The sequence below is a fragment of the Eulemur rufifrons genome, chromosome 24 (genome assembly GCF_041146395.1).
Source record: "Eulemur rufifrons isolate Redbay chromosome 24, OSU_ERuf_1, whole genome shotgun sequence".
Taxonomy (NCBI): domain Eukaryota; kingdom Metazoa; phylum Chordata; class Mammalia; order Primates; family Lemuridae; genus Eulemur; species Eulemur rufifrons.
In genome coordinates, this window is record NC_091006.1 from 11,742,813 (window position 1) to 11,770,129 (window position 27,317).

Genomic DNA, 27,317 nt, shown 5'->3' on the forward strand with positions numbered 1-27,317 from the left:
ATTTCTCAAGGCAGATTGGATCTGGAAGGTGGTAAAAAGGAAGGCGATGATTCCAGATGTCTGGATTTGGTGAAGAAGAGCTCCTGAGAGCAGCTCATGGTCTATATTCCCAGGGCCTGGCACACAGTAGGTGCTTGGTGAACACTAGCTGATGGAGTGGAATGTGGGTGTAGTTCTACCACTTCCGAGGCAAGTTTTCTTCAGGCTGCTTCTGCCATTCATGGTAACCTATAAACCACATTCACTTAACATTTGTTGAGTGAATAAGCAAATGAACGTATGTTGAGAAGGAAAGAATCCTGTTCAGAGGTTTCCAACTGTAGCTGCACAACTGACCTACCTATAGGGCTTCAAGAAAAATAAACGAAAAGTGTTGAGAATCCCAATCAAACCACATTTAATCAGAGCATGGCCCCAGCTTGGATATCAGTGAATGGAAAGCATAGCCAGGGCAGAGAATGGCTGGTTTCGGTCACTGATGGCAGAAACAGGTTCTCCTGCTACCCTCAGCCAGCACCCACGGCAGACTCTGGCGATCAATCTAGGTCTCGGGAGTCTTCACTGAGGGAGGAGCGGAAGGGGACAGAGGACTAGATAGGGTGTCAGAGATAGGCTGCCTTTTGTCGACCCTGGGAAGGGACCCTGACCTGGCCCACACCTCCTCCAGGCCCACAGGGCTGCAGCACCTCTTCAGCAGCCGGCCCTGTGTCCCCGGCAGCCCCTCTTCTGCGCGATGCTACCCTGTCATGCTGTGACGCGCTGCCTGCCTCGGGCACTGAGCCTCCTCCAGCCCATCAGACCCACAGTGAGGAGCCCCCAGCCCAGGGCCAGGGTGCAGCACACACGTCCCAGGCCAGTCCCCTGACACACAGGAAGACCTACCGGGTGGAGTGTGGCAGAAGTGGCTGGTTCTTACCCCTTTTTCTCCCGCACCTCCTCTCCCACTACCCCGACCCACTCAAGCTTCATGCTCTGCCCACCAAAGGCACCTCCTCCCCCCCATCCTGTGACAGATGGAACCACCATCACCAGGGCGTTCAGCCTTCCTTCCAGGGAAATGTGGATGGGGGGTGAGGACAGGGGATTGGCAGGACTCTTCCACTCGCTCTCGGCCAGAGCAGTTACGATGACTGTTGCATTCAGTCCTCCAGGGGGCTCTGAGGGGTGTGGTCACCACCCCTCACCCCAGTTGAGGAAACCAAGGCCCCCGGACTCCGAGGGCCCAGAGGAAGCTAGACCAAGACTGGTGTTCTGGGCCTCCAGGCCCACCAGCCCTGGCTGCCCTCCCCTAGAACCTGACCCAGCCTGGGGGCAAAACTGCCTTGAGGACACATGCCCTCCACCCCCCCCCCACAGAGCACGCCCAGAGCCCAAGGGGGGACCAGGAGGGGAGGGAGGACAGGTGACCAGCACCGAGGGATGAGGTGGGTAGCAGAGGTGAGGAGGAAGAGAGACTCATGCAAAAGTGTTGTTTTTTATTTTCTTTCTTGGGCCAGCTGCAGCTTCCGACTGACAAAACCTCAAAGCATTAGGGAAGGAGCAGGCGCGGGGGTCGGGGTGGGGGCCAACACCCTGAGCTCCAGGGCCCAGGGTCTAACCTGAGAGGTCAGGGCTGCAGGAGGCTGGGGGCAGAAGGGGCCCACCCCCAGCGGTGAGTGAGAGCAAGTCTCAGCGGCTACATGTGCTCGGAGCTCGGCTGGGGGACAAAAGTGGGAGAGAGAAACCAGCCTCACGACTCAGCTGGTCAGGAGATGGGGGCCCAGATGCCACCCCAAACCCCGGCAGCACCCACAGCAAATAGGTCTGTATCAAAGATTCTGTACAGCTGGTTTTTTGGGGTGAAGGGTACCTTTGGGGACTTAAATAAATGGTAGGGGGCGAGGGATATAGCGAGAACAGAGGGTGACTGTCCGGCCAGCAGGCCCTGGCCTCTGGTGCCCCTGCAGCGGTGCTGAGCCCTGCTGCGGCCTGCCTGCTGTGACCCGCAAGACTCCCGGGGTGGGGAAAGGGAGGGAAGATCTCGCAGCCAGTCTCAGGCCCCACCTCTCCGAGCAGACACGACAGGAAGACAGGCGCCAGGGCGGGGGCTTAGCGCAGGTCCTCCTCGTCACCCTGGATCGTCTTCTTGATGCGCAGCAGCATGGTGGTGAGCCACTGGTCCAGCCGGGAGATGGAGTCGTACTCTTTCACCTGCACACACACCGGGGTGATGGGGCCGCTGCCGCCCCCTGCTGTCCCCAACCCTGGAGCCCAAGGCCTCTAGTGCCAAGATTGTCAAGATGTGTCCCTGGCATCCTTGGTCTCTGTCATCATTTAGGGGCTTAAATTCCTGAGAGTAACCCAGGGAGAGACAGGCTTGACATGTGCGATCTGGCGGACTGAATCAGGACCTGAGCCGGACACAAGTGAGTTGAGCACGTTCAGAACAGAGTAGGGAGACAACCATCCGCGTGGGGCATCCATCAGGGACAGGGGAGTCAGCCTCCCCCTGTCCCCTCAGCTCCACCCTCCCCCTCACCTCTCCCTCCCTATCTGCTCCTCCCCGGTCACCCCAGGCACCCTGTGAGACAGCCTCAGCCGCTCGCGGGGGACTGCGTGGGGCAAAGACGTGCTCTTCAGGGGCAGACAGATACGGGTCTGGTCCCCAGCTCTGCCCCCACGGGGCCAGGGCCGAGTCTCCTCCTTGGCCTTAGTGTCGTCCTCTATAAAGTGGGAAGAACACTCCCTGCACCTCTTGGGGCCACTTGTGAGGATTCTGGGGTGACTGAAGAAAGGAATTCACAGCCAGGGACCAGGGGCCACAGATAAAAAAGGGTGAATTTCATGGGTGACTATGTCTGAGAAAGAAAGTCCACCCTGGGGCACCCATGCCACCCACTCACCGACTCAGTGTAGCTGTCCACATTCTGCTCCTCATGGGCTTCTAGCAACTTCTGCAAGCAAACGGCAGGAAGGGGTCAGGGGCCCAGGCTGGCCTGGATTAGATCCAAACACACGCTATCTGGGTGGGTTAAACGGGATTGGGGTGCGGAGGAACCCCACACTGAGGAAAAAAAGGGGTGTGTTCCAATCCTGCCACCCGACTCATCAGGAAGGGCTCACCCTCGGGGCAACCTCACTGACACAGAGCGTCACCAGAGGGGTGTGTGTCACCACCCGGCCCCCAGCCCTGTCCCCAGCTTCATCACTGCCTGAGTCGTACTTCTCTCATCTAGAAAATGGAGACCCATGTGGCAGAAGAAAGAAAACAAAACAAAAACAGAAACCCCTGGAGAGCCACAGGTCAAATCTTGACGATTCTCCCACCTGGAGCCTAAGCCTCCAGACTGCCCATCCCTGGGGCCCCGGCCACCCGTCTCCGGGTCAGGGAAGGGGCAGCCCGAGCACCCAGCACTCACTTTCATCAGCTTGCATTCCCGGGAATCAGAGAAGGCTGGAAACAGCTCCTCGTACTTCTGGACGGCCAGCTGAGCAGCAGGGAAAGAGGGAGGGACAGAAGAGGGGGACAAGTTAATCAAGAGAGGGCCGTTGGAGCCGCTGGCCTAGCAGCTGAGGGGACCTGGGGACAACTGGCATTCCTGAGTCAGCTCTCTGCGCCCCTCCCCCAGCCTCAGGTGTCACCTGGCTCTGTGCCTGCCGGTAACTCCATGGAGCTGAGCTGAGCACCAGCCTGGCTGCAGAGATGGCTGCGGGGAGAGGTGGGCAGTGGGGGGTGGCGGGGGGGGTTCCCAAGCAGGCACCCAGGGCCGCCTCCCGCCTGGCTCAGCCAGGATGGGGGAAGTGAGCATATCCTATGTGCCAGGCTGGGGCTGGGACCTTCACGAGGACCCTGAGAGGATCAAATGGTGGTGAGCCCAATTTCAAAAGTGGGGAGACAGACCCAGAGACAGGTGGTGATCTGCCCAGGGCACAGGGTGAGATGTGGGGCCGGGATGTGAACCTGGTGACAAAGTCCCACTCTGCCGGTGCCACAGGGGAGGAGGGCTCAGACAGCTATGGGGCATGGGGCAGGGCGGCCAGAGATACCAGGAAATCCCGGACCCTGCAGAGCCCCGCCTGGTTGGGGAACGCCAGACAATCAAACTCTAGTGCCAGCTAACTCCAGCTCCTTCTCACTGGCCCTTCCCCCTCCCACTGCCTTCTCTGGCCAAGAAGCCCTGAGAATAGGAGGGGTGGGCATGCAGGCTACAGTTAGAGTCATGACATGGGGAGTCACAAAGATCTGGAATGCTGGGGCTGCAGCTCACTGGCCATGTGGCCTTGAACAAGGGACTCTTGTCTCAGCCTCAGTGTCTTCACCTATAAAATGGGTGACAATGGTGCTGATTTCACGGGACTCAAAAAGTGTACCCACGAAAGAAAGCCCAGCACTGAGTGAGCCAGGAGTTGGAAACTCAGAAGCCTACAGAGCCAGGCAGGTGACATCAGGACTGAAATGCATTGTTTGCATTTGGGGGCAAGAGGCAACTTGGCCTGGTGATAGACACAGCGGCCCAGGGAAGATAATCTGGCTGGTGTAGGCAAAGCTCGGGCAGGGCCCCCCAGGCTGGGCGCACCTTGGCGTTGAGCATGTCGATGCAGAAGTGGCAGAGGGCCGCCTTGAAGAAGTAGTCCTTGGCGCTGTACTTGAGGAGGGGGCTGTCCATGGCATTGGTCCCCACCTGTAGCCATGTGGAAGCAGCACTGTGAGCTCAGGGCAGGAAGCCCAAAGGCCAGGGTCACTGCCAGGCACTGGGGAGCCTTCTGGAAACTGAGTCCATGTCCCAGGTCAAGGCTCTGTTAACCCGGGACCCCAAGGGCAAGGAGCCAGGGACTAGCCCAAGGAGGTCAGCAACTGGTGCCTGAGCCACCAGGACACGATGGGGCTGGGGGGCAGGGGAGTGGAGGCTGAAGCCAGGTGTCTGTGGGCCTCCGAGGCACCCAATGCGGTGGGGAGGAGGCGGCCTCGCTGTCAGGACCAACGGGAGGCTGGCACGTTGGTGGGCAGAGGGGCGGCAGGCTGCGGGAACATGAGAGGCGATGCCCACCCCACTCTCCCCCGGGGCCAGCTGCCTGCCTTTCTTTCAGCCACCACCCAGCCCTCCCCGCACAGCAGAGGGGAGCCCACGTGACACTCTCGCCCTCCCACTGTGGATGAGGGACCCATGGCCGCCTCGGGCCTCCCCGACTCTGGTTCTTCAGATCTGCCTCACTCTTGGGCCTTCCGGGAAGCCGTGAGGGGTGTGGGAAGGGTGGTGACACGGCATGGGGTTGTGGGTGGAGAAAGCGTTTAGCCAAGCTGAGGACAAGGTGAGGGCGAGGGGGGCGGCATGACGAGAGAAGTGGAGACAGGGAGGGAGAGATGGGGGTGCGAGATGGGGGCAGGGAATGGCTCCAGAACACAGCACTGGCGCTGAGGAGGGCACGGTGCCCCGAGCAGAGCGTGGGACTGGGCCCGCCTCGGCCCACCTGTTCATAGATGTCAATGGCCTTCTGATACTGCTCCAGCTGTGCGGCGTAGCCAGCCACCTTCAGCAGACACTTGTTGGCTGAGCTGTGTAGGGAGGAGGAGTGAGGGTAGGTGGTGGCAGGTCCTACGGGTCACTGAGGGGCCTAGGGGCAGGCAGGAGGAGGGACTACCTGTTGGACTCCTCGCCCTTGTAGTAGTCTGCAGACTGCTCGTAGTGCGCAATGGCCTGGGGAGACATGAGGAGGGGTGAGCTCGAGGGGTGCGCAGAGGAGGGAGAGGCCTCCGTGCAGCCTTCATCTCCCTCTGCCCTGCCCTGCCCTGCCCTGCCCGGGACACAGCCCGACCCCTTTCCCCAAGCTCGGCCGGTGCCCCCGTCCCCCTTTCCTGGTGCTCAGACACCAGAGGGTTCCCCTGGGTGGAAGAGGGAGAGAGAAGCCCCGGTCCTGGCCACTGGCCCAGGCAAGGCCCTGCCTGCCCGCTTACCTTCTCGATGTCCACCAGCTCCGTCTCGTAGATCTCAGCGATGGAGATGTGGTGCTTGGCTGCGATGGTGAATCGGCCCTGGGAGGACAGGGGAAGGGGCCGCCTGTGACCAGTGATATCCTCCGTGCCCCACCCCCACCCCCCAGCTCAAACATGATCATTCAGGGTCCTGCCCCTGAGCCACGCTGTGAGAAGCGGGGAAGGGACGGCTCTAGCACTAGAGGCCTGGCTCTGAGTGTGGGCTGACCAGGGGGCCATGGGCAAATCATTCCGGGGTCTCTGCCTGTTCCCATCCCACCCCCAAGGGCACAGACAGACAGTGTGAACACCAGAGAGAGTGTGTAGAAATACGTGGCCCTCAGGGAGCATTTGATGGAGGATCAAGAGAGGCAGGAGGATCAAGAGAGGCAGAAGGATCAGCCTTTTTATTCAGAGTAACCTGATAAAAGGCCTTGGGGAAACCAGGACAGAGGGCTTGAGGGGCCCCTGCTCAAGGGCCCCACCTGGGTGGCCATGGAGCTGACCCTTCTCACAGGCCAGCACCTGACCCTCAGCCTCCCCTGTGCAAGCCCAGAGCTCTCCAAGGAGGCTCCAAGCTCGAGGGGCTGTGCACCCTTCTGCCTGCCTCCACCCCACCCAGGGTCCAGGTACCTGCCCTACCTCTCTGTACAGAGGCTGGTCCAAGGCCACCCCCTCTTGCCGAGGGCAGGAGGAAAAGGCAAGGCCCTGGACTCAGCCAGACCTAGTTTTGGGTCTCAGCAACTCCTGTTTATAGTCCTGTGCTCCTGGGCACGTCGTGTCACTTGCCTAAGCCCCCTTTCCCCAACTGCCAATGAGAATGACAATAGTGCTGGCGTCACAGGGTTGTTGTGAAAGAAGGTAAGACCACTGGACAGAGTGTCTGGTTCAAAAACTGGAAGCTGCTATGATTGTTATAAATGATATTATTGCAGCATGGCCCTGAAAACAGTAATAGGGTGGGGCCTACGGACCTGCCTGGGGGCGGGGTCTGATGAGACGAAGGGTGGTGGTAAGAGGAGGCAGAGAGTAAAAAGCCAACAGGAGCCCAGGCCGAGTCTGGGTCCAGCGTCCCACTCCCTGGCCTCAGCCTGGCAGCTGCCCTCTGGGCTACATATGTCAACAGAGATGCTCCCTGGGGCGGGGCAGGGCAGAGGCTAAGCACTGGACATACACACACACTCTCCAATAACCATAAACTGCTACAAATGAAAACCTCGATGGCCCGTGGAGGGACCAGGATGGGGGCAGGATGTGCAGAGAGAGGGGCCGTCAGGCTCCCGTGTTGTGCCGGGAGCAGCGGCCAAGCCAGGCTGCTGGGGAGCTGGTGAGGACCCCACCAGCCCCGCCAGCTCCCCCAGCTCCCACTTCCCCCTTCCTGCCTGCTTTTGGCAGCAGAACAAGGATCACTGCTGGGGGTGCTGAGGGAGGGGAGGCGAGGCTGGGACAATATGGCAGGAGACTGAGGCGGGGACAGGACGAGCAAGTGACCCTTACCATGTCTGTGTAGATCTCAATTGCTCTCATCAAACAGTTAATGGCCTCTGGGGAGAGAAAAAGGGAGGTGGGAAGAGAAACGAGAAAGTGGTCATCTCAGCGAGCCTGGGAGGAGAGGTGGACGCAGACGCAGGCCCTCCCGGGATCAGCAGGCGCGCAGAGTGGCCAGGGCCACGCTCGCGCCGTCCGGGGGCCAGGAGGAAAGGCGATGGGATCCCTGAGCCCCAGGAAACTTGGTCAGACTGATTTACTCTGCAGGCTGTGACTTGCCGGGCACATGCTTCGGGGGAGCTCTTTATCCTTGGGCTGCCGAGAGGCCACCAGCTTCCCAGCAACCCCAGGGACAGGTCACAGCTGGTACTGGGCCAGGCTGATGACCAGACTCCCATAGGTGTTTTGAGCCAGCCCTGCCAAGGCCCTGCTCTCAAAGGACAGAGCTGCTGGCAAGGGGCAAGGAGGGGTCGGAGACAGCTGAGCCTGACATCTGAGGCATCCTTGGAGGCAGCAGGGATGCCCAGGCTCTACCTGGGTTCTGCCGCCGATGCTGCACGACCCTGAACAGGTTCTGTCCCCCGCACCAGTTTGGCCTGGATTTCTGGCACAAGGAGGCTGGATGCTGTGAGCACCGAGACGGCTCGATGTGGGCTCTCCACCGCCTTCTCTGTCCCACACTTAACCCGGCCCTGCCACCCACCGGCTCCTTAAACCGCAGGTTTCGCCAAAAAACCCTAACACACCAGGATGGCACTGAAAGGAGGAACTGGGCTACCTTTGTTGTACTATCTTTTGCAAGGTTTTAAATCTGGGAAAGGCTTTTTTTTGACAAGTTATTTGGAGAGAGAAAAGCGTGAGTGGGAGGCATTTTCTAGCAGATAAAAATGAGCTCCAGAGCAGGTATTTTTTTTTTTAAACTCCTTTTTAGTGTATTTCAGGAGGAGAGGGGTATTGGGGAGAGGGAGGAGGGAGAAGGAGGAAGGGCGCAGAGCCTGGACAGACCACGGGGTGTGGGCTGAGCGGGGGTACAGGGCATTCGAAGGCTCCTGGTCAGCCCAGCCTGCTGGGCTGAGACTCAGCCTGTGCTCACCTGGGAAGGGGGTGCTAACAAGAAGCACAAGGCCTGGTGCCTGCTCTCGAGGGGCTTATGGTCTGGATGGGACACCAAGCTCACTCCCTCAGGAGACATCTGAACAGAAGCTCTCAGCCTCAGGCCTGTGGCTGGGCTTTCAGGGACTCTATAACCCACCCTTGTAATTTACATGCAAAAAAGTGGGTATCTGTGAGTGCTGCTCTGGGGCAGGGGAGTCTGTAGATTTTGTCCAATTTGGAAAGGCCTCTCAGGACCCCGAAGAGATTGAGGGAATGTACATCATGCAGCAAGGTCTGGAGGTTGAAAGAAGGAAGCCTGAGGCAGTAGGACGAGGACGAGAAGGCAAAAAGGGGGCAGAGGAGGAGGAAAGGGAGAGAACACAACCAAAAACCAGTAGCCGGAAACAGTAAGTATTAATGTAACACACACATATTTGGTAACAGAGCAGATCCAGAAGCCACAGGGCTGGCCGAGATGGTGAGGAGAGGCAGCGGGTGGGAGTGAGCCCAACCAACCCGGCTCCAATTGTCCACCAGGAGGCCCAGGGCTGCTCACAGGCTCCCTCTCCTGGCTGGAGCGCCCAGGACACTCAACCTGACACCCTGCAGACTCAGGTGGCAAAGGCTGCTCCGGGTGAGATTAGCAGCTGCCACCCGGGCCTGCTGGCACTGGCTCTGGAGTGCTGTCAGCAAGGTGCAGCCCTTGCAGTCGCCGCAGGGGAGACAGGCTTCCCCCCGGGCAGCAACATGGACTCATGGGGCTAAGTGCCCTTCGTGCCCAGAAAGCAGCAGGCTGCCACCTGACAACGCAGCCAGCTGGCTCCCGGATGAGCTTCTAACACACTCATGACCACCGGGCTGATCTCAGCTCACCTAGCGCTCGGAGGATGGCCTGCGAGTACACCCTGGACAAGCACAGCAAAACCCAGCTCCCTGTCCTGGCCCTCTGGGAGGCAGCTCACCTGGTCCCCTTCTCCTCTGTCCACCCAGAGAGAGCTGGAAAGGGATTTGGGAATGATCCAGCTGCAACCCCAACCCACTGCAGTCACTCCCACCAGCAGCGCCACCCGACTCAGCTTCTGCCTCTCACCAAAGCCTTCCTCGATCACATCTAGGACCCAGCTGTCTCTTCCTTGGTAAAATGGGGGCAAATCACAGAATCACACAAAGAAGTGGAATGGGTTAAAAGCTGCTAGGCGTCCGGTACGCAACAGGCGCACAGTAACAGGAGCAGAGGCTGGGGGAACTAGTGGGGGCTGGGCCACTTCCCTGCCCCAGGTATACACATAACCTACGCTCCTGGTCCCAGCTCTCAGGCCGGCTGGGGAAGAGCCTCCCTGGCCCGAGTCCACCCAGCGCAGCCAGAAGTGGATGGGAAATTCTGAGAAACCAATGACAGATATGGGCGCCAACCCCCATACCATGCCGCCCAGTGCCACCAAGGGGCAGCAGGCCATCCTCTGCACAGGGAGAGGGCAGTGATGGGAGCCAATGCAGGCCTCAGGTGCACACCAGCTGCTCCTCGAGAGGGGGACCCTCCAGGAGAGACTCCTGTAGGAAGTGCTGACCTAGGACAGAGGCCTTCTAGGCCACCGAGGAGACCAGTGACGAAGAAGGCCCCAGGGGGCTGGCCACCTGCTTGGGGAAAGGTGGCAGGGTTCCCACTCAGGCCTCCAGCTGTCCCGTAAGGCAGCTGGCCTAGGGGCGGAGGCTGTGGGGAGCCCAGCCCAGGCAGGGACACCTGGGCTGATGGGAGTCAAGGGCTGCCCTTACCAGATGTTTCTCACGTGCCAGGTGCTGTGCTGGACACGAGCATTATCTCAAAGTACAATCTCTGCCTTAACAGACAAGGAATAGAGTCACACAGGGGACGCAGTCCTCCCAGACTTCTGAGACCATGAATCTCCTGCCCTGCTGAGCCACACAGAGCTGCCTCCCACCGCCTTCTCTGTGAGGCCTGACCGGCCCCAGACACAAGGCAGTTGTTGACCCCTGGCTGAGAGCTGAGGCTGGGTAAGCACCTAGAGGTCGCGGCACAGAACACTGTGCTAACAGCCCTCCCTGATCAGCACCAAGTCCCCAGGGCTCTGTCCAGATGAGCCTCTTCTCACGACTGCCCCCCTCCTTCCCCTCAAAGTCTCCCCCAGCCAAACCCACCCTACTCCCTGCCTCAGCTCCTGAGGCGGCCAGCTGAAGCCGGCCCTGAGCCAAGTTGTCACTTATGGTGATGTAGCATCATCACTGCATTTTCCCATCAGTCTATGACTCCTCGGCCAGGGATGGGCCACACCTAGACCCCAGGCCCACCCCCTGCAGAGTCTTGCTGTAGAAGAGCTAGAAAAGCTCAGATCAAAAGCCAGGGGAAAGACATCACAGTGCCAGGGAGGGCCTGTCGGCAGGAAGTGCAGGAGTCTGCTGAAAGAGCAAATGGCACTGTGCACATGTCCCCACCCTGGCACTCAGTGGTGCCCCGGAGACAAGTCCTTCCAGTCATTCCGGATGGAGCAGCAGCTGAACATCACAGATGCTAAGGCGGCGTCTCCAGGCCACTGGTTCCCCCAGGGAGCAGAAGGGAAAGGCCTGGGCGGGGTGGGGGAAGGGCTCTGCGGAGGGTGCAGAGACTACCCAGGATGACTCAAGGTTAAACAAACCCAGCGTTGACCTGGGTCATCGTCACATCACCCAAGCGACCTGCTAGGCTTGCTCAACGACCTGCCCACTGGTTCTTGCCAGGCCTGAGCCCCAGCACGTGACCACCGAGGCCAACATCTATGAGACAGCCAGCTGGAGAGGAACAACTGGTCAGTCCGGGAAAAGCTACTGGTCTACCCAGAGATCAAAACCTTAACTGGCAACTGTCCTCCATCATGATGACAGGGTATGCCAGCAGTTCCCAAATGCACTGACCCTTGGAGAAACATCCTAGCATGCTGCAAACTGTCCTGTCTCAGCGGGGACAGACCTTTATTCCAAGATTATATATCCCCTTCTTTAAAAAAATATTCATGTATTTCCCATTCCCCTGAGGAGAGTGACAGTAAATGGTCATTTTCTTAAAAAAAAGTCTTTCTTTGGTAAAATTAAAAGTTACCAACCTATGTCTGACAGCAAGATTCAAAAACTAAATTAAAATTCCCGCCCCATGAAATCCCAACGTATGACACTCGTGGGGCTGTGCTTCCACTTCGGGATGAGCCCAGTGGGACAGAATTGTTTTCTCGCCATGAGTCAGTCCCAAACTGGGCTTCTGTCCCTAACACGCTCTCATTTTAAGTAACTTGTTCTCTGGCAACTATATCTCAGGCTCTGTTCCCTCTAATTTTTCCCCAGGGTGTAGGAAAGCCAGGTTAGGATAATTTCCGCTCCTTTTTCGGCAGCGACTCCTACCTGGCTGGTCTTAGAACTCCCCTACTCCCTTCTGCGTGTTAATTCTGACAACAGAACAGATTTTCCTCTCTCCTTGGCAGGCAGTGGGTCTGAAATGCAACTCCCACTCCCAAATGCTCCCAGGCTTCGGGAGGGGAGTGATCAGCTGCACATACACAGCGCCTGGGGGGAGGCGGAGACTCGGAGCGGGTGCTAACGCCAACCGGAAGGAAGGGAGCCAATTCTGAAGTCACCGCTTGCTTTGCCTCAGGCACTTCCCTCCCAGCCTATCACATGTCGGCCACTGGAAAAATCCAGAGCTGCGGGGAAACCTGAAGACTCTTGGGCAAAGGGCTCAGATGGTGCTCTGGGCAGCCAGCCGTGTGGCCCACGGAGGCCCTCACCTTGGGGGTCGGCTTTCTTGAACGCGTTGCCGGCGTCCACAAAGGAGGTCGCCGCGTCGTGCTTGCTCTGGAGCTGCAGGTGCAGTTGGGCTGCCTGGCAGAAAGCGTTTCCCGCAGCTGGAACAGAAAACAAGAGTGATCTCGGCCTCAGTAGGGCTCCACACTTTGTAACGCCACACCGACACTTCCCGGGGCAGTGGGTTGGGCTCTCAAGAACACAGACAAGTCCACAAGAGAGGATAAGACTGGCCTGAGTGAGCCCAGGTTGAGGCCCAGCAAGGCCTGGACCTCAGGTTTCCTGACCCCAGGGCTGAGGTTCCTGGTGGTCCACCTGGAGGCCTCTGAGGGAGGCAGGAAGCTGACACGGGGGAAAGACCTTTATTCCCAGGTGTACAGAAAGAGCCAGGGTGAGCCTGGCTAAAATCTCGTGTCCCTAATCCCAGCCTGTGCCAGTATCTCCAGGGCTACCACTCCTAAAGATCCAAGAAGGGGCGCAGTGGCTCACGCCTGTAATCCTAGCACTCTGGGAGGCCCAGGCAGGCGGATCGTTTGAGCTTGGGAGTTCGAGACCAGCCTGAGCAAGTGCAAGACCCCGTTTCCACTAAAAAAAAAAAAAATAGAAAGAAATTAGCTGGACAACTAAAAATATATATAGAAAAAATTAGCCAGGATGGTGGCTTATGCCTGTAGTCCAGCTCCTCAGGAGGCTGAGGCAAGAGGATCGCTTGAGCCCAGGAATTTGAGGTTGCTGTGAGCTAGGCTGATGCCACGGCACTCCAGCCCAGGCAACAGAGTGAGGCTCTGTCTCAAAAAAGAAAAAAAAAAAAAAAAAATCCAAGAAGGCAGACAGAGCTTAGAGCTGCAAAGGATATAAACACAAGGTAAGGAGGAACCTCCTGGCCTCAGCAGTCCTCCCTCTGGGAGCCTCGAACTACAGGGTTCAGAATCATCACTAGAAGGCAAAGTGGAGGCTGAATCACGGGGTAGGCTCAGGATGGGGTGTTTGGGAAGAAAGGGGCAATCAAGATTAAACCACCTAACACCTTCCCATTTACTCCCCCCTTCCAAATCCTCTTTCTTTCCCTCACAACTCCCAAAAGCTCTTCCTGTCTAATCCGACTCCTCTGCCTCTGTCCACACTGTTCCCTCGTGCAGAGTCACTGCAGGCTCTGTGCTGATTGTGAGGCACATGGGAGTCGGGCGCACGACACAGGGGCTGCCCCTGCCAGGAGCTTCACGTCCAGAAAAGGAAATAGGACATGGACACCAAGAACTCCAGTACACATGGACAAGTGCCCATGGACACAGAGCAGTGGAGACTACGCCTGAAGCCCAGTCTGTCCTGTGCTCATCTGCCCACAGTCACCTTCCATGGGTCCCACACCCTTCTGTCCGCACGCCTTCTAACCTGACTTTTGGGAGGCAGTAGCGTCTCTCCCTCTCGGGTGCAGCTCCAACAACCACCTCTAGCTCAGTTCTGAGGCTCCTTCCCCTCATTCTCCTCTGCTGTTCAATCACAGAATTCCTAAGCGGGAAAGAGGACCTCAAGGCCTGGCCCCCATCCTCTTAACTTTTAAGTAGGAGGACAAAGCCTTCTAGGATTTCACTATATGACTTATTATTTTTTTAGAGACAGGGTCTTGCTCTGTCATCCAGGCTGGAGTGCACCGTCACAATCACAGCTCACTGCAGCCTTGAACTCTTGGACTCAAGCAATCCTCCTGCCTCAGCCTTCCAAGTAGCTGGGACTACAGGCACCCACCATCATGCCTGGCTAATTTTTTAATATTTTGTAGAGACAGGGTCTTGTTATGTTGCTCAAACTGGTCTCAAATTCCTGGCCTCAAGCGATCCTCCTGCCTCAGCGTCCCCAAGTGCTAGGATTACAGGCATCGGCCACCGCACCTGGCCCCTTCATTATTATTTTAAAGAGCTCCAAATTTGAGTATAAAATTTCAAGAAAATGGGAAGATATCAGGGGAAAGGCCTTATGATATCAGGCCTAAGACTTTGATTTGAATAGTTGGTGGGGAGGTTAACAAATTTTAGTGGAAAAAAAAAAAAAATCTATGTGACTAAAAAATAAGCATTTATTTTCTAAAGGAATTTTCTTAGCTTGGGAGCATAAAAATGGACAGAGCATTTGGCTTTATGCACAGTGTAGTACGTGAAAGCTAAGGAAAAACTCTTCCAATTTTTGGGAAACCTACATTATCAGAAAATGACGATAATTGATTTTATCCTGTACTTTTGTACCCCGCCTCCATAGTCCCGGTCCCAGCCCCGGGTTTCATCTCTTCAGGGGTCAGAAAATTCTTCCCTGGCTCCAATACTGTGCCTCTTGCTTGATTTCCTTGATCCAATCCTGTTGATACCAAAAGCCATACTATGAAATCAGCCCCAAATGGGCTCTGCGCAATGGCTTTTTGACCTCTCCCTCGGCCTGCAGGCCGCCCCTAAAAGATCCTCTGCTTCCCTGGCCTCAAGTAGCCCCTCCCCACGTTCTCTCCTTGGTTAAGCTCTCTTGCCTTGTGAGGGCAGGTTAAACGCTCAGGCTCTGCAGTCAGAGCCCTGCTTTTTGAATCCTGGTTCTGACACTCACTAGTCGTGGCACCTTGGGCAAGGAGCTGAACCAAGCCTCAGTTTCTGAATCTGTAAAACAGGGATAGTAAAGGACTGATCCTCACAGTGTTGCTATGATGATTCATTAAATGATGCATGCTTGGCACGTAGTACTCAATAAATGGTAGCTGTGATTGGTATCATTGGAACCACTCAAACATCCCCCTGTCCAGAATTCAGACTGTGAGGGAAGCACTAGGGAACAGTTTCTAGGAAACCCGAAATTCTGAATTTATAGAGAAATATCCAAAGAGCTCATCAATCCATGTGGGTCTATCTGGATGCAATAATCTATTTATCCCTATCCTTTCCACCTTTTCTCCAAGACTCTGTGACCCAAGGTATAAAGTAACCCAGCAGACACAAAAGGACTAGATGGCAGGTCAGTTTCTGAAGCCAGAGATGTTACAAAAAGAGAAGGGGCCTGCAAGGCCAACCGCTCAGCCAGGCCCTCAGGACTGGAAGCCGAGGGAAAAGAGGAGAAAGAGCTGCAGGGGACCTCTAGCAGAGATCACTCACCACTCCAGTTTTTGGCCATTTTGAACATGTTTGCTGCTCGGGCGTAGATTTCACATGCTTCCTCTATTTTGGATGAGCCTCTGGGAAAAAAAGGACACGGAAAAAGATAAGGAGACCACCTAGTTTGTTATCAAAGAGAAAGCAAGCACTCTGTCCCAGTGCCAGCAGGGATGTGCCCCCACCCTCACCCTCTGCCCGCCCCTGCCGACTGCCCTGCGAAGCCAGCTTCCTCCTGGGCCTCTGAGTCTGTAGCGCCCACCTCACATACTTAGGCATACTCGATTCGGGCAGACTAGATTGTCCTGGGTGCTCCCTTGGCAGAGGGGGCGGGCCTTCCTGATCTCCCCACAAGCCCTGACTCTGACAGCCTCTTCTACTTCCTGTGACCATTGGGTCCCAGGAACTCCACACATCCCTTTCCCTCAGGAGACCACAAAGCACTCTGGGGGATCAGCCTAGTTTTAGACATCTTGTTCCTTCCCCAATGCCTTAATCCTGTGCCTCAAACACAGCAGCAATCAATCAATAAAGACCTCAAAACCTTCAGAGTACATCATTACAAATTCAGGACTAGACAGATACACCATGATACAGCCATACAGAGAAACATTATTTAAAGATGTACATATAAAATTTTCCCATCTGTGTTTAAAAAGAGAGAGAGAGAAAGAACAGCAACATACATGTTTATATAAACAGAGACTATTTCTGGGCAAATACATAAAACCTAGTAAGGCATTTTTCTCTAAGGTATAATCTATAGAAAAAGAATGAGGGCCAGGTGTGGGAGGCAGATTTATTCACTATTCATCCGTCATTTGTACAGTCTGAATGTTTTTACCACCTGCACATTTTATCTATTCAAGAAGAATATATATATATATTTTAATATTAGGATTTATATTTGGTCCTGTGGTCTAGCAATGAGTTACATTTCTAGCATTTTATCCTAAGAAACTGATCAGAAAAGTGCAAGGATATTCAGCACAGACTTATTGGTTTATTTATTTTTTAGAGATGGGGGCTTGCTATGTTGCCTGGGCTGGACTAAAACTCCTAAGCTAAAGCAATCCTCCTGTCTCAGCCTCCCAGGCAGCAGGGACTACAGCTGTGCCCCACCAGGCCCAGTAGCATTATTTAAAACAGCAAAACCACCTTCAAAAAACTTACTGTGCAACAAACAGTAGGGGCCTGAGAGATATACAGGAGTTTAAAAAAATAAACGGCATCCTGTTTGGGCAGCTTTATTCTGGCTTCTCAACCTCCACCTGGTATGTAATGAACCTCTTCCTGCCTCGGGGGACCCTTCGTTAGTCCCTCAAACCCATATGTCCCCATTGCATCCTTTCGTTCTTCCATAGCCCATAAGGTCTGTGGTCTCTGTAATTGTTCAAACTCCCATTACCCACATAACCAGTATAATAAAGTCTATATTCTCAGGAGTCCCTCCAAGTAGATTTCAGATTCTCTCTTCACTGAAATGACCAGTGTTTAGTTTGTTTATTTTTTTATTTTTTAAGAATATCAGACCAGAGCCCCACAGCCACACTTCTGGAAATGCCACTCAGTAGATCTCGGTAGGGCCTGGAATTGAGATTTTTAATAATTAGGGACCCAGGTGATTGAGACGATCAGGTGAGTTTGGGAAGGAAAAACTGACTGAGACTGACACATGGAACGTAAGCCACCAGTGACCTGTCCCAGGTCTGGCAATGTCAGCAGGCGAATACCCCAGGGAGGGCAGGCTGGCTGGGACTGGAGTCCTGGCCTCCTGAATCCCAAATTGCACCAGGTGAGGTTCTTCTTTAGATGAACAGTCTACCTCTGCTTTCTGGGGTCGTGCAGACGCTGTCCCCTACCCTCTGCTGTCCCTGGGAAGTAGCCCTGGGCAATGTGCTCTTTCGACACGGACCCCACTGCCTTCCCCCACCAAACTCACCCCAGCTGGCTCAACGCACATTGGGCCTCGGGCCCAGTGTGGAGTGAATTCTTTAGAACCTACCCCTGGCCGTGAGAAGCAAGGAACTTTCACAAGCTTTTGGCAGAGAATTCAGAAGGGTCCCTTGGGGCCTGGCTGCAAAAAAAACTCAGGAGGGCCTTCTCTGGAATGTTCTCTTAAAGGGACATGTTCACGGACCTTAAGCACAAGTGTGTCTACCTCACAGATGCCCTAGCTCATCCTTCTCTTCTTGTGAGTACAACTAAGTCCTACCCAGCTCCAGATACCCTCTGAGAAAGCCCACCTTCCTGATGAGCAGAAACGGCCCATCTTGCTGAGAGGCTCAAAGCGGGTGATCAACAATGAGCAAAGTCAGCCCCAGCTGGGTTTGTTTCGGCTCAATGGGACAGAGTGTGGACACAGAACACAGAGACTATTAGCTGCCCAGGCTGAAATTCTATGATCCCAGACTAAGCTGGGCCAGCCCTGCACTGGGTCAATGATTCCAACCCGTGGGGTGGAAATGCCAAAGAGATTAACGCCGGCTCAGGCCCCCAGGCCTGCCTCCTCCTTCCCCTGCGTGCTTGGTCCTGGCCACTGCCACAGCTGGGGGACGACAGAGGATCCCTGGATGCCCATCCTCTTCTGCTAGAGATGGGAGTGAAGTCCCCAAAGGGGGAAAGTGACTTGTCTAAGTTTCACTGGCACATCCTGAAGAAGCCATTTACATAGACATTTATTTACCTGGGGAATAAATATCTGCGCATTTATTATATGCCAGACACTGGAGATTATAGCAGTAAACAAAGCAGAGGGCTCGGCCCTCTGTAAACAGGGAATCAACAAGACAATTTCAGAGTGATTAAGTAGCACTGGGTGGGGGGCACTTCTCGGGGCAGGTCAGGGAAAGCTGCTTTTGAGGATGGGAAATTTGTGCTTAGTCCTCAATGATGACTGAGGAGAAAAGAAGGAAGAACATTCTAGGCGGCAGTCACAGCATGTGCAAAGGCTCTGAGACAGAAACAAGCTTGGCAAATTCAAGGCGGAGAAGTGGGCCAGGATAGCTACAGAGCAGACAGTGCCAGGAAACAAGCCTGGAGACGCAGGCAGAGGACACCCCTTGCTGGAGGCCAGGATGAGGCTATTCTAGCACACTAGGAGGGTTTCTGGCAGGGAAAGAGTGACTGGAAGGAAGAAGTCCCCAGCTCCCTGCTCTACCAAGCTGTCCCTCCACATGGTAAAGCCACATGGTTCGCTGCAGGATTTCTCTTCCAGGTCAGGGGGGCTCATGCCACCCATCCAGGATGGCCTCCTCACTAAAACTGCATACTCTCCACGGCAGGAAACCAGGCCTTCTCCCTCTGCCACCTGCACTAGATCTAGAGGGCCCCTTCTCCTGAACGGCCTGGGTGGCAGCGCATGTGACAGCTGACTGTCCCTCCCCCACTGACCTCCCCCAAGCTGCTTCACTCTTCCCACCCCACAGCTCTGAGCCACGCAGGGAATAGAGGGAACTGGTTTCGGCCAGCCTGGCACAGGGCTGTCTATAATTACCCACTCAGCTTTGCTCTCTCCCCCTCCCAAGGCGGAGGAAGCAGTCTCAGGTCTCCCTAGCACAGCCACCAACCTCCAGCAACTGCCATATGGAGGGGTGTGCACTGCCAGGAATGCACAGACGCCCGGTGGGACCCAGGCCAGGGGGTCCTGCAGGGCAGAGTCTCAGCCTTCCTCCCTTCCTCCTCCATCCCCTGGGTACTTCCTGGCTGCCAGACACATGCCGTCCCTCTACTGGCCACCTGCAGTTCCCTAAGGATATGAAAAGACAGGGCAGATGGAGTAACTCCCCCATTTTAAGTCCCGGACTCACTCTGTCCCTCCTGTCCCTCTGCAGAAGCCACTGCCACTGGCCCATGGTCTCCTCCTCAGACTTAAGGCCACCGGCCTGAGCCTCTAGTCAGTATCCTCAGCAGGGATTAAGGGACCCAAAGGCCTGTAAAATGTCCTCGCCTTCTCTATGTCTTCATCATGGCCAACACTGCGTGCTTACTGCCCACCAGGCACTGTACCTGAAAGTTCCTTGAAAGAACTTTAGGTGTTTCCCCTGCTTTACAGAGGAGGCGGGTGGGGTTCAGAGAGGGCGAGGAACTTGCCCAAGCTTACACTGCCAGGAAGCAACAGGGCCGGGAAAGAGGGCTGGGGCCCTGGGGATCCGGTCCCACCCTTGCCTCTCACCTAGTGATAAGGAAGGCTTCCTTCCCCGTGCCCAGGAGTGCTCTGGAAAGCAAGGAGAGCAGACAAGGTCCCCCCGCCTGCTCTTGCCCCTCCTCTAGATTAAGCCTACACTGCTCAGGTTTCCCTCATCTTAGACAAGTAGACTCTGCTCTCTACTGGAGCTGCGCTGAGCTTCCTTCAGGCAAGGGAGGGATTAGTTAAGCCAGCCCCCTACCGAGCCAATCCCACAGCAGAAAGAAAGTTGGAAAACGTAAAGGCTGCCGGGGCACAGGGAGCAGGTGGCCACCAGCCTCGCTACTGCGCTGCCTGCACTGGAGCTGTCAGAGCCTCAGGATCCCGAAGGCCTCTCCACCCGCACCGCCTGCAAGTGCCTCCCTCAGCTCTGCAGTGTGCCTTGCCTGGCCCGATGGCACAGGGCCGGGCCCGCTCTGCCTTAGCATCTCCGCACACTGCTTGCACGGCCCCGGTAACAACGGCGGAAGAATAAAGCATCACCTGCTAACTGCCCCACTCTTGAAATCATCTCAGAACCCTCTCGTGACATGGCTGTCCGGACAAGGGGTAGAAAGAATGACTTTGGAGTGGAGGGATCTGGGATGAAATATGTTTCGGGCACTTTGCCAAGTGTGCGACCTTGGGCTACTAGTCCCTGAGCTTGCTTCTTTATCTGTAAAATAGAGACAGTGACCCTGACCTGGGAGGAGTCTTCATGAGGATGAGAGACGACATACGCTCGATACTTTGCGCACAGTGCAGCACAGAACGGGTGCTCCAGCGGCTGTTATTATACAAAGGAGGAGAAATGTACTCAAAGGGGTGCCAGCCCCACCTAGGAATGGGAATTCTAGAGTCACTTGTGGTGCTAAAAAAAAAAAAGTCGCTGACAGTAGTCAGGCCCGGTTCTGATGCCAGCTCATCGCCTGCCAGTCTTGGTTTCCTCGTCTGTAACTAGGGATAAGACTCCACAGCTTCCTCACAGCATTGCTGGAAGCAGAGCAACCTCACAGGCAGTGCCCAGCAGAGTGGCTGGCAGAGTGCCTGCCATGTCGCAGGTGCTCAGTAAACGAGAATGTCACTCTCCTCAGGCCCCACAGAGAGAGCAGATTCCAGAAATGCTTACCCACTTCATGGTAGCACGGGTTTCATCTCCTCCTCCTCCAGATTAGCTACTGCCTCCTTCGGTTTCAGAGAGGCGTGGGTCTCTCAATACCCTACCCTTTACCCCATGATGCTGATGGCATTTTGGGGTCCATCGCCCTTCTAGATGATACACTCAGAGGCAGGGACCTCGCGGGCCACACAGCCTGGCAGGCACTCTGTTGTTTCTTACACAGATGCCCCCCCCCCCTGCATCCCAATAGATTACCCTTCATCACAGCCCAAGGGTGAATGTGTTTCCTTTTCTTAAAAGATGTTCTGAAAGACGCGGGTCTCTCAGTAGCCCCATCCCAAACAGGAGGAGCATGGAAACAGCCGTAGAACCAGGCAGCAAAGTCCCATCCACCGAGGATTCCCCAGAAACCCTTGCATGCCCTCAGGAAAGACTCCACTCTGAGCCTGGGCAAGAGACACCACGTTTTCAGTTGTGGATCTCGGCAGCTGGCAGGGTACCGTGATTCACCACGGCACCCACTGGAAATGGCACTGGGGTTTCTACATGCTCTGCAGGTGGAAGGTGGTCTGGAAGCGCGTGCCCACACCAGGCTCAGCTAAGCCCCCCACGCAGGCCCTGCCCAGGGACACCCTCCCTGATTTTGGCAGCAATTCTTCCCTTACAAAAGCTGACCCTTCGGGGCTCCTGGGGCTGCTGGTGCCTACGGGCAGTTCAAATAGGAACTGATTTGTCAGCAGTTGATCTTAGGAACACGCTGTTTGTATACAGAACACCCTGCCACCTCTATTTCTCCAGTGCCTCCAGCTCAACTTCCAATGACAACACCTAGTAATAATGAGGACCGTGAGCACTTAATAAGCATTACCAGGACCAGGCACTGTGCTCTCACCACTTTCCATGCATCATGTCATTTACTCCTTAGAACCACCGTAGGAAGCAGGGATTACTGTGATTTTCATTTCACAGATGAAGAAACTCCCTACACATGTTGGTATCCAAGAGGAAACAAGTTTTTATTTTGGATTTTTGGGGAAGGGGAAGTGGTGGGGAGACATTAGGGAGAGGAAAAGCCCCAGGGAACAAAACTGCCACTCAGAACCTGTACAATCCCAAAGGGGCACAGCAGGAGGTCTGTGGGTCTGTCAGGAGACAGAGGAGGATGAGGGAGGAACAAGTGTGTCTAGACTCACCCCTCTCCTTTTTCTGCTGGCTCATGGTGCTTTACTTAGGAAACCTCTATCTTTTTGCTTACAGAGCAGAAGTCTGTGCTGCTCCCCACCCCCCACCGAGGGAAGGTACAGAAATGGCTTTGAGCTTCTACTAACTGGCTGGCACTGCCACCCTCACTGGTTGCCGGTGCGCAAAGCCCCCTAGCGTCTGGCAGGCCAGAAATTATGAAGCACAAAGGCAGCAGTTTGAGCACCACAGCAGGCACCGAGGCGGGCCGAGTGACACAAACATCCACATCCTAGGTGAGGGCCATCCTACTTGACCCTTAGACAGGAATGGAGACCTCTCAGTTTGGGAAGTTGTCAACACTGAGGCACCCCAAAGGGGGGACAGACGCACCAGGGCAAGCTGAGCCCCAACACTCCCTTCTCCAGCCCTCTTGAAGCCACGGAAGGCCTTGAGTAAAGGTAAGCTATGAAATGTTTAACACAAGCAAACCCAGCTCCAGAGGGGAGGAGGTGCCGGTAGTGGTTCCACACACAAAGCAGGTCCTCTTGAGCTGATCTCTGGCTGCACTCCCAGCTCCCAGGCCCGTAAGTTCCAGTCAGACCCGCTTCCCATCATCCCTGCCCTCCGCTCTCTGCCCCTGCCTTACTCACTCCCCTGTTACACCACCTCAACTCCTCTTGGAGTTGAAAGGAAGTGGGATGAACACTGGCTCTTTCTTTCAAATATGTGAAGAAAACTGCCATGGGGAGGAGGGGGCATTAGCCTCCAGGTGAGACTATGGTAGCACAGCACAGTGGCCAAGTGAGAGAGCTTTGGAATCAGACAGGCCTGGTTTGAACGCCGCCTCTCCCGCTTGCTGCGGGACTTGGCAAACAAGTCAACTTCTCTAAACCCCCATTTATCTGCCTCCGCAGGGATTTGGTGAGGACTAAACGAGAGAACACAGGTTACGTGCCTGGCCCAGGCCTGACTCAGAGTCAGAGTGAGGACTTAAACATTATCTGCTAGTACCACTGTCACCGCAACAGCCTCCTGCAGTCCTCGCTCTCCCCCACACCAGCTGCTGCAGTCCTTTCTAAAAGGCCAATGGGAAGGCTCCAGGACTGCCCCCCAACCCCCCCATAAAATCCTCAGTGCTGGCACCTCCTCAAGCCCCACCCCTGCTCACATGGCCTCATCCTTGTCCAGCCTTACTTCCCCCTTCTGGCCCTCCTAACTTTACAATCTAACATAGAATTCCCGTGTTAAACCATAAAGCATGCTTCACACCCTCTGGGCCTTTGCTCAAGTTGTCCTCTCTGCCTAGAGTGCTGCTCCCCATCAGAGAGCACCCCCAAAACTCCTGTTCATCCCGCCAGATGGAGGCCTCTCCCCCAGGAAGCCATCCTTGGTCCCTCTGGATCTCAGATATCCCGTCATTCAGGCAGAACTCCCCCCCGCCCCCACCTCACCCCTGCGCCACGCTAGCGATTTGTTCGCACTATCCCTGTTGCCTAGAACACCCTGCAGGCCCTGGCTCCCTTAGCAAGTCCTGGGGTTCCTTGGGGCCCAGCTCATTCCTCACCAAGAGCCCCTCTCCAGCTCACACCAGTTCCTCCCAGCTCAGGAACTTCACATGAATGCCATAACCTGGCCCTTCCTTACATTTGACAATTTTACTTTTATAGTGTTTGGCAACTGTTAACCTTGCCTTTCCAACCAGGTAACAAGCATCTCAGGGCTGACCTAGCTGCTCCCTCCAAGCATAGCCCTAGTATCCTAATACCTGGGCCAAAGGGACCAGACACCAAGGGCCACCCAGGATAACTATTACCAAAATCTGAGCTTTGGTTCCACCCTCAAAACACTGTATTTGAACTTCTTCCCCTTGTGAAGGAAGAAGAAACACACACCTTCTTTCCACTCTCAGCCTCTAAAACAAAACATTCCTCATCTAATCAATACAATCTATCAGCCCCAGGTGTTTTTGCTATCAGACAATTCTCAGTCATATTCTTCAAGTTCTTTTGCTAAAGATCATCCAACCTCAAACAAGGAGTGGCTCCGTCCACCCAGTGACTCCTCTCCTGGAAAGATCCTCCCCCTTCATTCCTTACCAACCTCTGCCACACAGCCCCCTCCAATCCCAGGCTCTCCTTCCAAATCCCCTTCCCCGGCCTTCTGGCAGACTCTCCAGTCCCACTACCTTCCCCAGTCTCTGCCTCTCTCTGGTTCCCAGACTGTGCCCCCCACCACCGCCCACAGTTCTTCCTCCCTACAAACCTATCAGTTCTTTCCTAGTCCTCTCCATCTTGACAGCCACCCCTTCACCTTTCAGGTCCCTCCCCCAGCACCCCTCTCCTTCCTGGCTCCCTGCTACTTCCTCTGCTCAGAGCCTCAACCCCTGTCCCCCAACCCTACTAAGTCCCCATGGCCGAGAGCCCTGTCCCCATTTCTCTCCAGCTCAGGCTCCCACCTTGATCCCCACCAGTCCCCTACAAGCTCCCACAGCCAACACTTTTGGAGCTTTAACCACATGCCAGGCTTAATTCTACGCACTTCATGTGCATTCTTATTTGATACTCCTAGCAAACTTCTGCATTCTTATCTGATACTCCTAGCAAACTTCTGATGTAGACTTTGCTGGCGATCTCCTTTAACAGGGAAGCTAAACCACCTACCCAAGGTCATAAAGAGGCAGAGCCTCATTTCAAACCCGGGCTTTTGAGCCTGCTAAACCACTAAGATTCCTCAAAAGATGGTCAGCTTCTATGAGCTGACGTGACTTTTATGTGAAATGTCTGGCGCATCATAGGTGTTAGTTCTGGCTCCCAACCCCCTTCAGGCACTCTTCTCAGCATGACAGTCATCCCCTTCAGACGCACAGTCATTACTCGGGGATCCCACAGCAGGCCTTTGACCCCCTTTTTGGTCCTCTCGGTTCCCTCATCTCTCCCTTTCATCCCTCCATCTCCTTGGCCAAGCCAGGACGGTCCTTCTCCCAAGCCTTAGTCTCCAGTCTCTCAGCCCAGGCCTCCTCTGGTTTAACGCCATCTCCCAGATCCTCCGCTCGGGGCTCTACTAACCTGCCACACTCACCCTAGGAGCCCTCGCGCACCTCTGACATGGGCCCATCACTTCCAGGATCACTGGAGCCCTAAGCCCCTGGGCCTGGTGTCAGACTCCTTCGGCCTCACCCCCATTACCCAGGGCCCACGGAAATCCACTGCCCTTGGTCTTGAAAAAGTCAGTCCCTCAGGCAGATGTCCTCAGCCCCAGATCCCATCACTGCATCCAAGAGCTTTCAAAGAGGCTCCAAATGGCTCCGGGTTGCTCTCCCAGGCTCCCTCAGTTCCCTCAGGCCAGTCCCCTTCAAGGCTTCAGACCATATGCCCTCGGTCCAGGTTCTCCTCTGGCCCGCTGGCCCGTCTTCAGACTGGGTTCCCTTCCTCGCCTCAAGATGGTGTCGCCACGGCCCGCGTGTCCTCAGCCCAAGTCCCTCCCGCCGTCTCAGACTGTCTCTCCTCAAACTGTGTTGCCACGGTCCAGGCTCCTTGGCCCCTCAGCCTGTCCCCTCAGATGCCTTAGACCATGTCACCTCGTTCTGGAATCCTATCCCGTCTCCTCGGCCCAAGCCCTGCGTGCATAATCCAACACCCCGGGCCATGACGCCTTCGCCCTCTCAGCCTCGGTCCCGGCCGACCCCTAGGCCCTGATCTTACCCAAAGAGGCCGGAGAAGAAGGACTGTGAGTTCTTCACTTTGCGCTCCGCCTCGGCCAACAGCGCCATCGCTTCCGCCTCCTTCCCGGAATTGTCCATGGCGGCCGCAAAGGTATTCAGCAAACCGCCCAACCCGGGTCCTGGAAGGACTCAGCCGCGGCCGGGCCGCGGTACACAGGTCCGGAGAGCTCAGCGGGCTGTGTTGACGTCGCACCGGCGCGCGCCGCCTGCTGCCCGGCAACACGTGACTCGCCCTGGCCAACCACGGCCTTGTAGCGCGGCGCGCGCCCCGCCGGCCACGCCCCCGCCGGCCGCCACACACCGCCCCGTGACTCACGACTCCCAATCGGCTTCCAGAAATCTCAACGCATGCGCATACAGCAGCGAACGACACCCGGCTCTCTTCCTAGGGCTCGGTACGACACCTCCCACGTGACTGCATAAGGCAGTAGTAGTTCGCGTCGCCAAGGACCCGCCCCCAGGTGCGTCGCTAGATTCTCCTCCGCCAATCATCAGCAGCCCTCGGTGGGGTCCGCGCCCCCCTGCCGAACTCCGGCACTAGTCAGCTGACAGCTGGCCCACACATGACAGCTCGGGGTCCCCGCCCGCGTTTGACAGTTCTCTTAGTCCCGCCTCCGCGCCCTATCTCGCGTCGCCCTTCACTGGGAAGGCCTCTGTGGCTGAAGGGAAACCGGTCCGCTTTCTCTTGCGCCCTCTGCCGACCAAGGCTAGAACTGGTTTGGGGAGACCATTGAAATTTTTCAAAGACTGGAAACAAAATTTAAAGGTTCTCTAACTCTGGTTTCGTAAAAAATAGCTGGAGACAGCGTGTTAGAAATTCACATTGGAATACATGTAGGGCCCATATCTTGGTTTCTAATGCCATTCTATAATAAAAGGAATCGGGATTCCTTGGAGAAATGGCTGGTTCTAGGACTGGGCGTTCCACAAGATGAGCCTTCAGCATCTTTGTAGTGCCAGAAAGGAACGACTACACACACACACACGTGCGCACACACACACAAACGATGGGGATATGTATGTCAAAGGAACACAGGAGCCAGCTGAAGGAGCTCCCAATGGCCAAAGCTAGAACGATTTCAGTAATAAAATAGTATTGAATTATAACCCCAAATATAAAGTATTCATGAGCCGATGAGCATATACATGAACAAACATATATTGAGCAAATAAATAAGTGGGGGAAGATAGACAAATAATTTGTGCCAAAGAATTCCAAGTAATTTATGTAGACACTCTGCCCTCAAGAAGATGGAAGATAACTGTCCACTCCTTAAGTGTGGACTGTGCATTGTGACTTCCTTCCAAAGAGTACACTATGGGAAAGGGAGGAAAAGACTAAGTTTACAGTGGAGAAACCTGACATTGTCAGCCAGGTGACCGAAGCTAATATCAACAATAAGCCAGGTGATTAATAGCATGTGATTAAAATGGCTCTTGACCTCTGTGGTCTTCCTCTCAGTCTAATCATGAAAGAAATATTAGACAAGTCCCAGTTGAGGCACAAAATACCTGACCAGTACTCCTCAAGACGGTTAAGTCAACAAAACAAGGAAAGTCTGAGAAACTGTCACAGCCAACAGTAAGGAGACATGACTACTAAATATAACGTGTCCCCCTGGGTGGGATCCTGGAACAGAAGGACATTAGGTTAAAAAATAAGGAACCCTAAATAATATATGGACTTC

General features: G+C 55.2%; 1 protein-coding gene across 3 annotated transcripts; it reads right to left on the reverse strand.

Annotated features, from left to right (window-relative positions):
* Positions 1–1,455: 1,455 nt before the first annotated feature.
* On the reverse strand, positions 1,456–25,830 carry NAPA (NSF attachment protein alpha). Of its 3 annotated transcripts, none has more exons than XM_069456797.1 (11): positions 25,610–25,830; positions 15,445–15,524; positions 12,304–12,420; positions 7,448–7,494; positions 5,933–6,010; positions 5,620–5,675; positions 5,449–5,533; positions 4,557–4,661; positions 3,399–3,467; positions 2,883–2,933; positions 1,456–2,190 (listed from the first exon to the last, which is right to left on the reverse strand). In XM_069456797.1, exons 1-11 carry the CDS (start codon positions 25,705–25,707, stop codon positions 2,089–2,091), a joined length of 888 nt encoding a protein of 295 aa, XP_069312898.1. In that variant the 5' UTR covers positions 25,708–25,830; the 3' UTR covers positions 1,456–2,088. The 3 variants fall into 3 exon arrangements, with proteins under 3 accessions (XP_069312898.1, XP_069312899.1, XP_069312900.1); XM_069456798.1 differs by having other exon boundaries at positions 12,292–12,420; positions 25,610–25,828; XM_069456799.1 differs by lacking the exon at positions 12,304–12,420 and having other exon boundaries at positions 25,610–25,828.
* Between the last annotated feature and the right edge of the window lie 1,487 nt (positions 25,831–27,317).

Coding starts and splice junctions, on each gene's coding strand:
- NAPA (XM_069456798.1), bottom strand. CDS start 25,707: ATGGACAATTCCGGGAAGGAGGCGGAAGCGATGGCGCTGTTGGCCGAG. Junction 15,525..25,609: donor TTCTTCTCCGGCCTCTTTGG/GTAAGATCAGGG, acceptor TTTTTTTCCCAG/AGGCTCATCCAAAATAGAGG. Junction 12,421..15,444: donor AATGGCCAAAAACTGGAGTG/GTGAGTGATCTC, acceptor TTTCTGTTCCAG/CTGCGGGAAACGCTTTCTGC.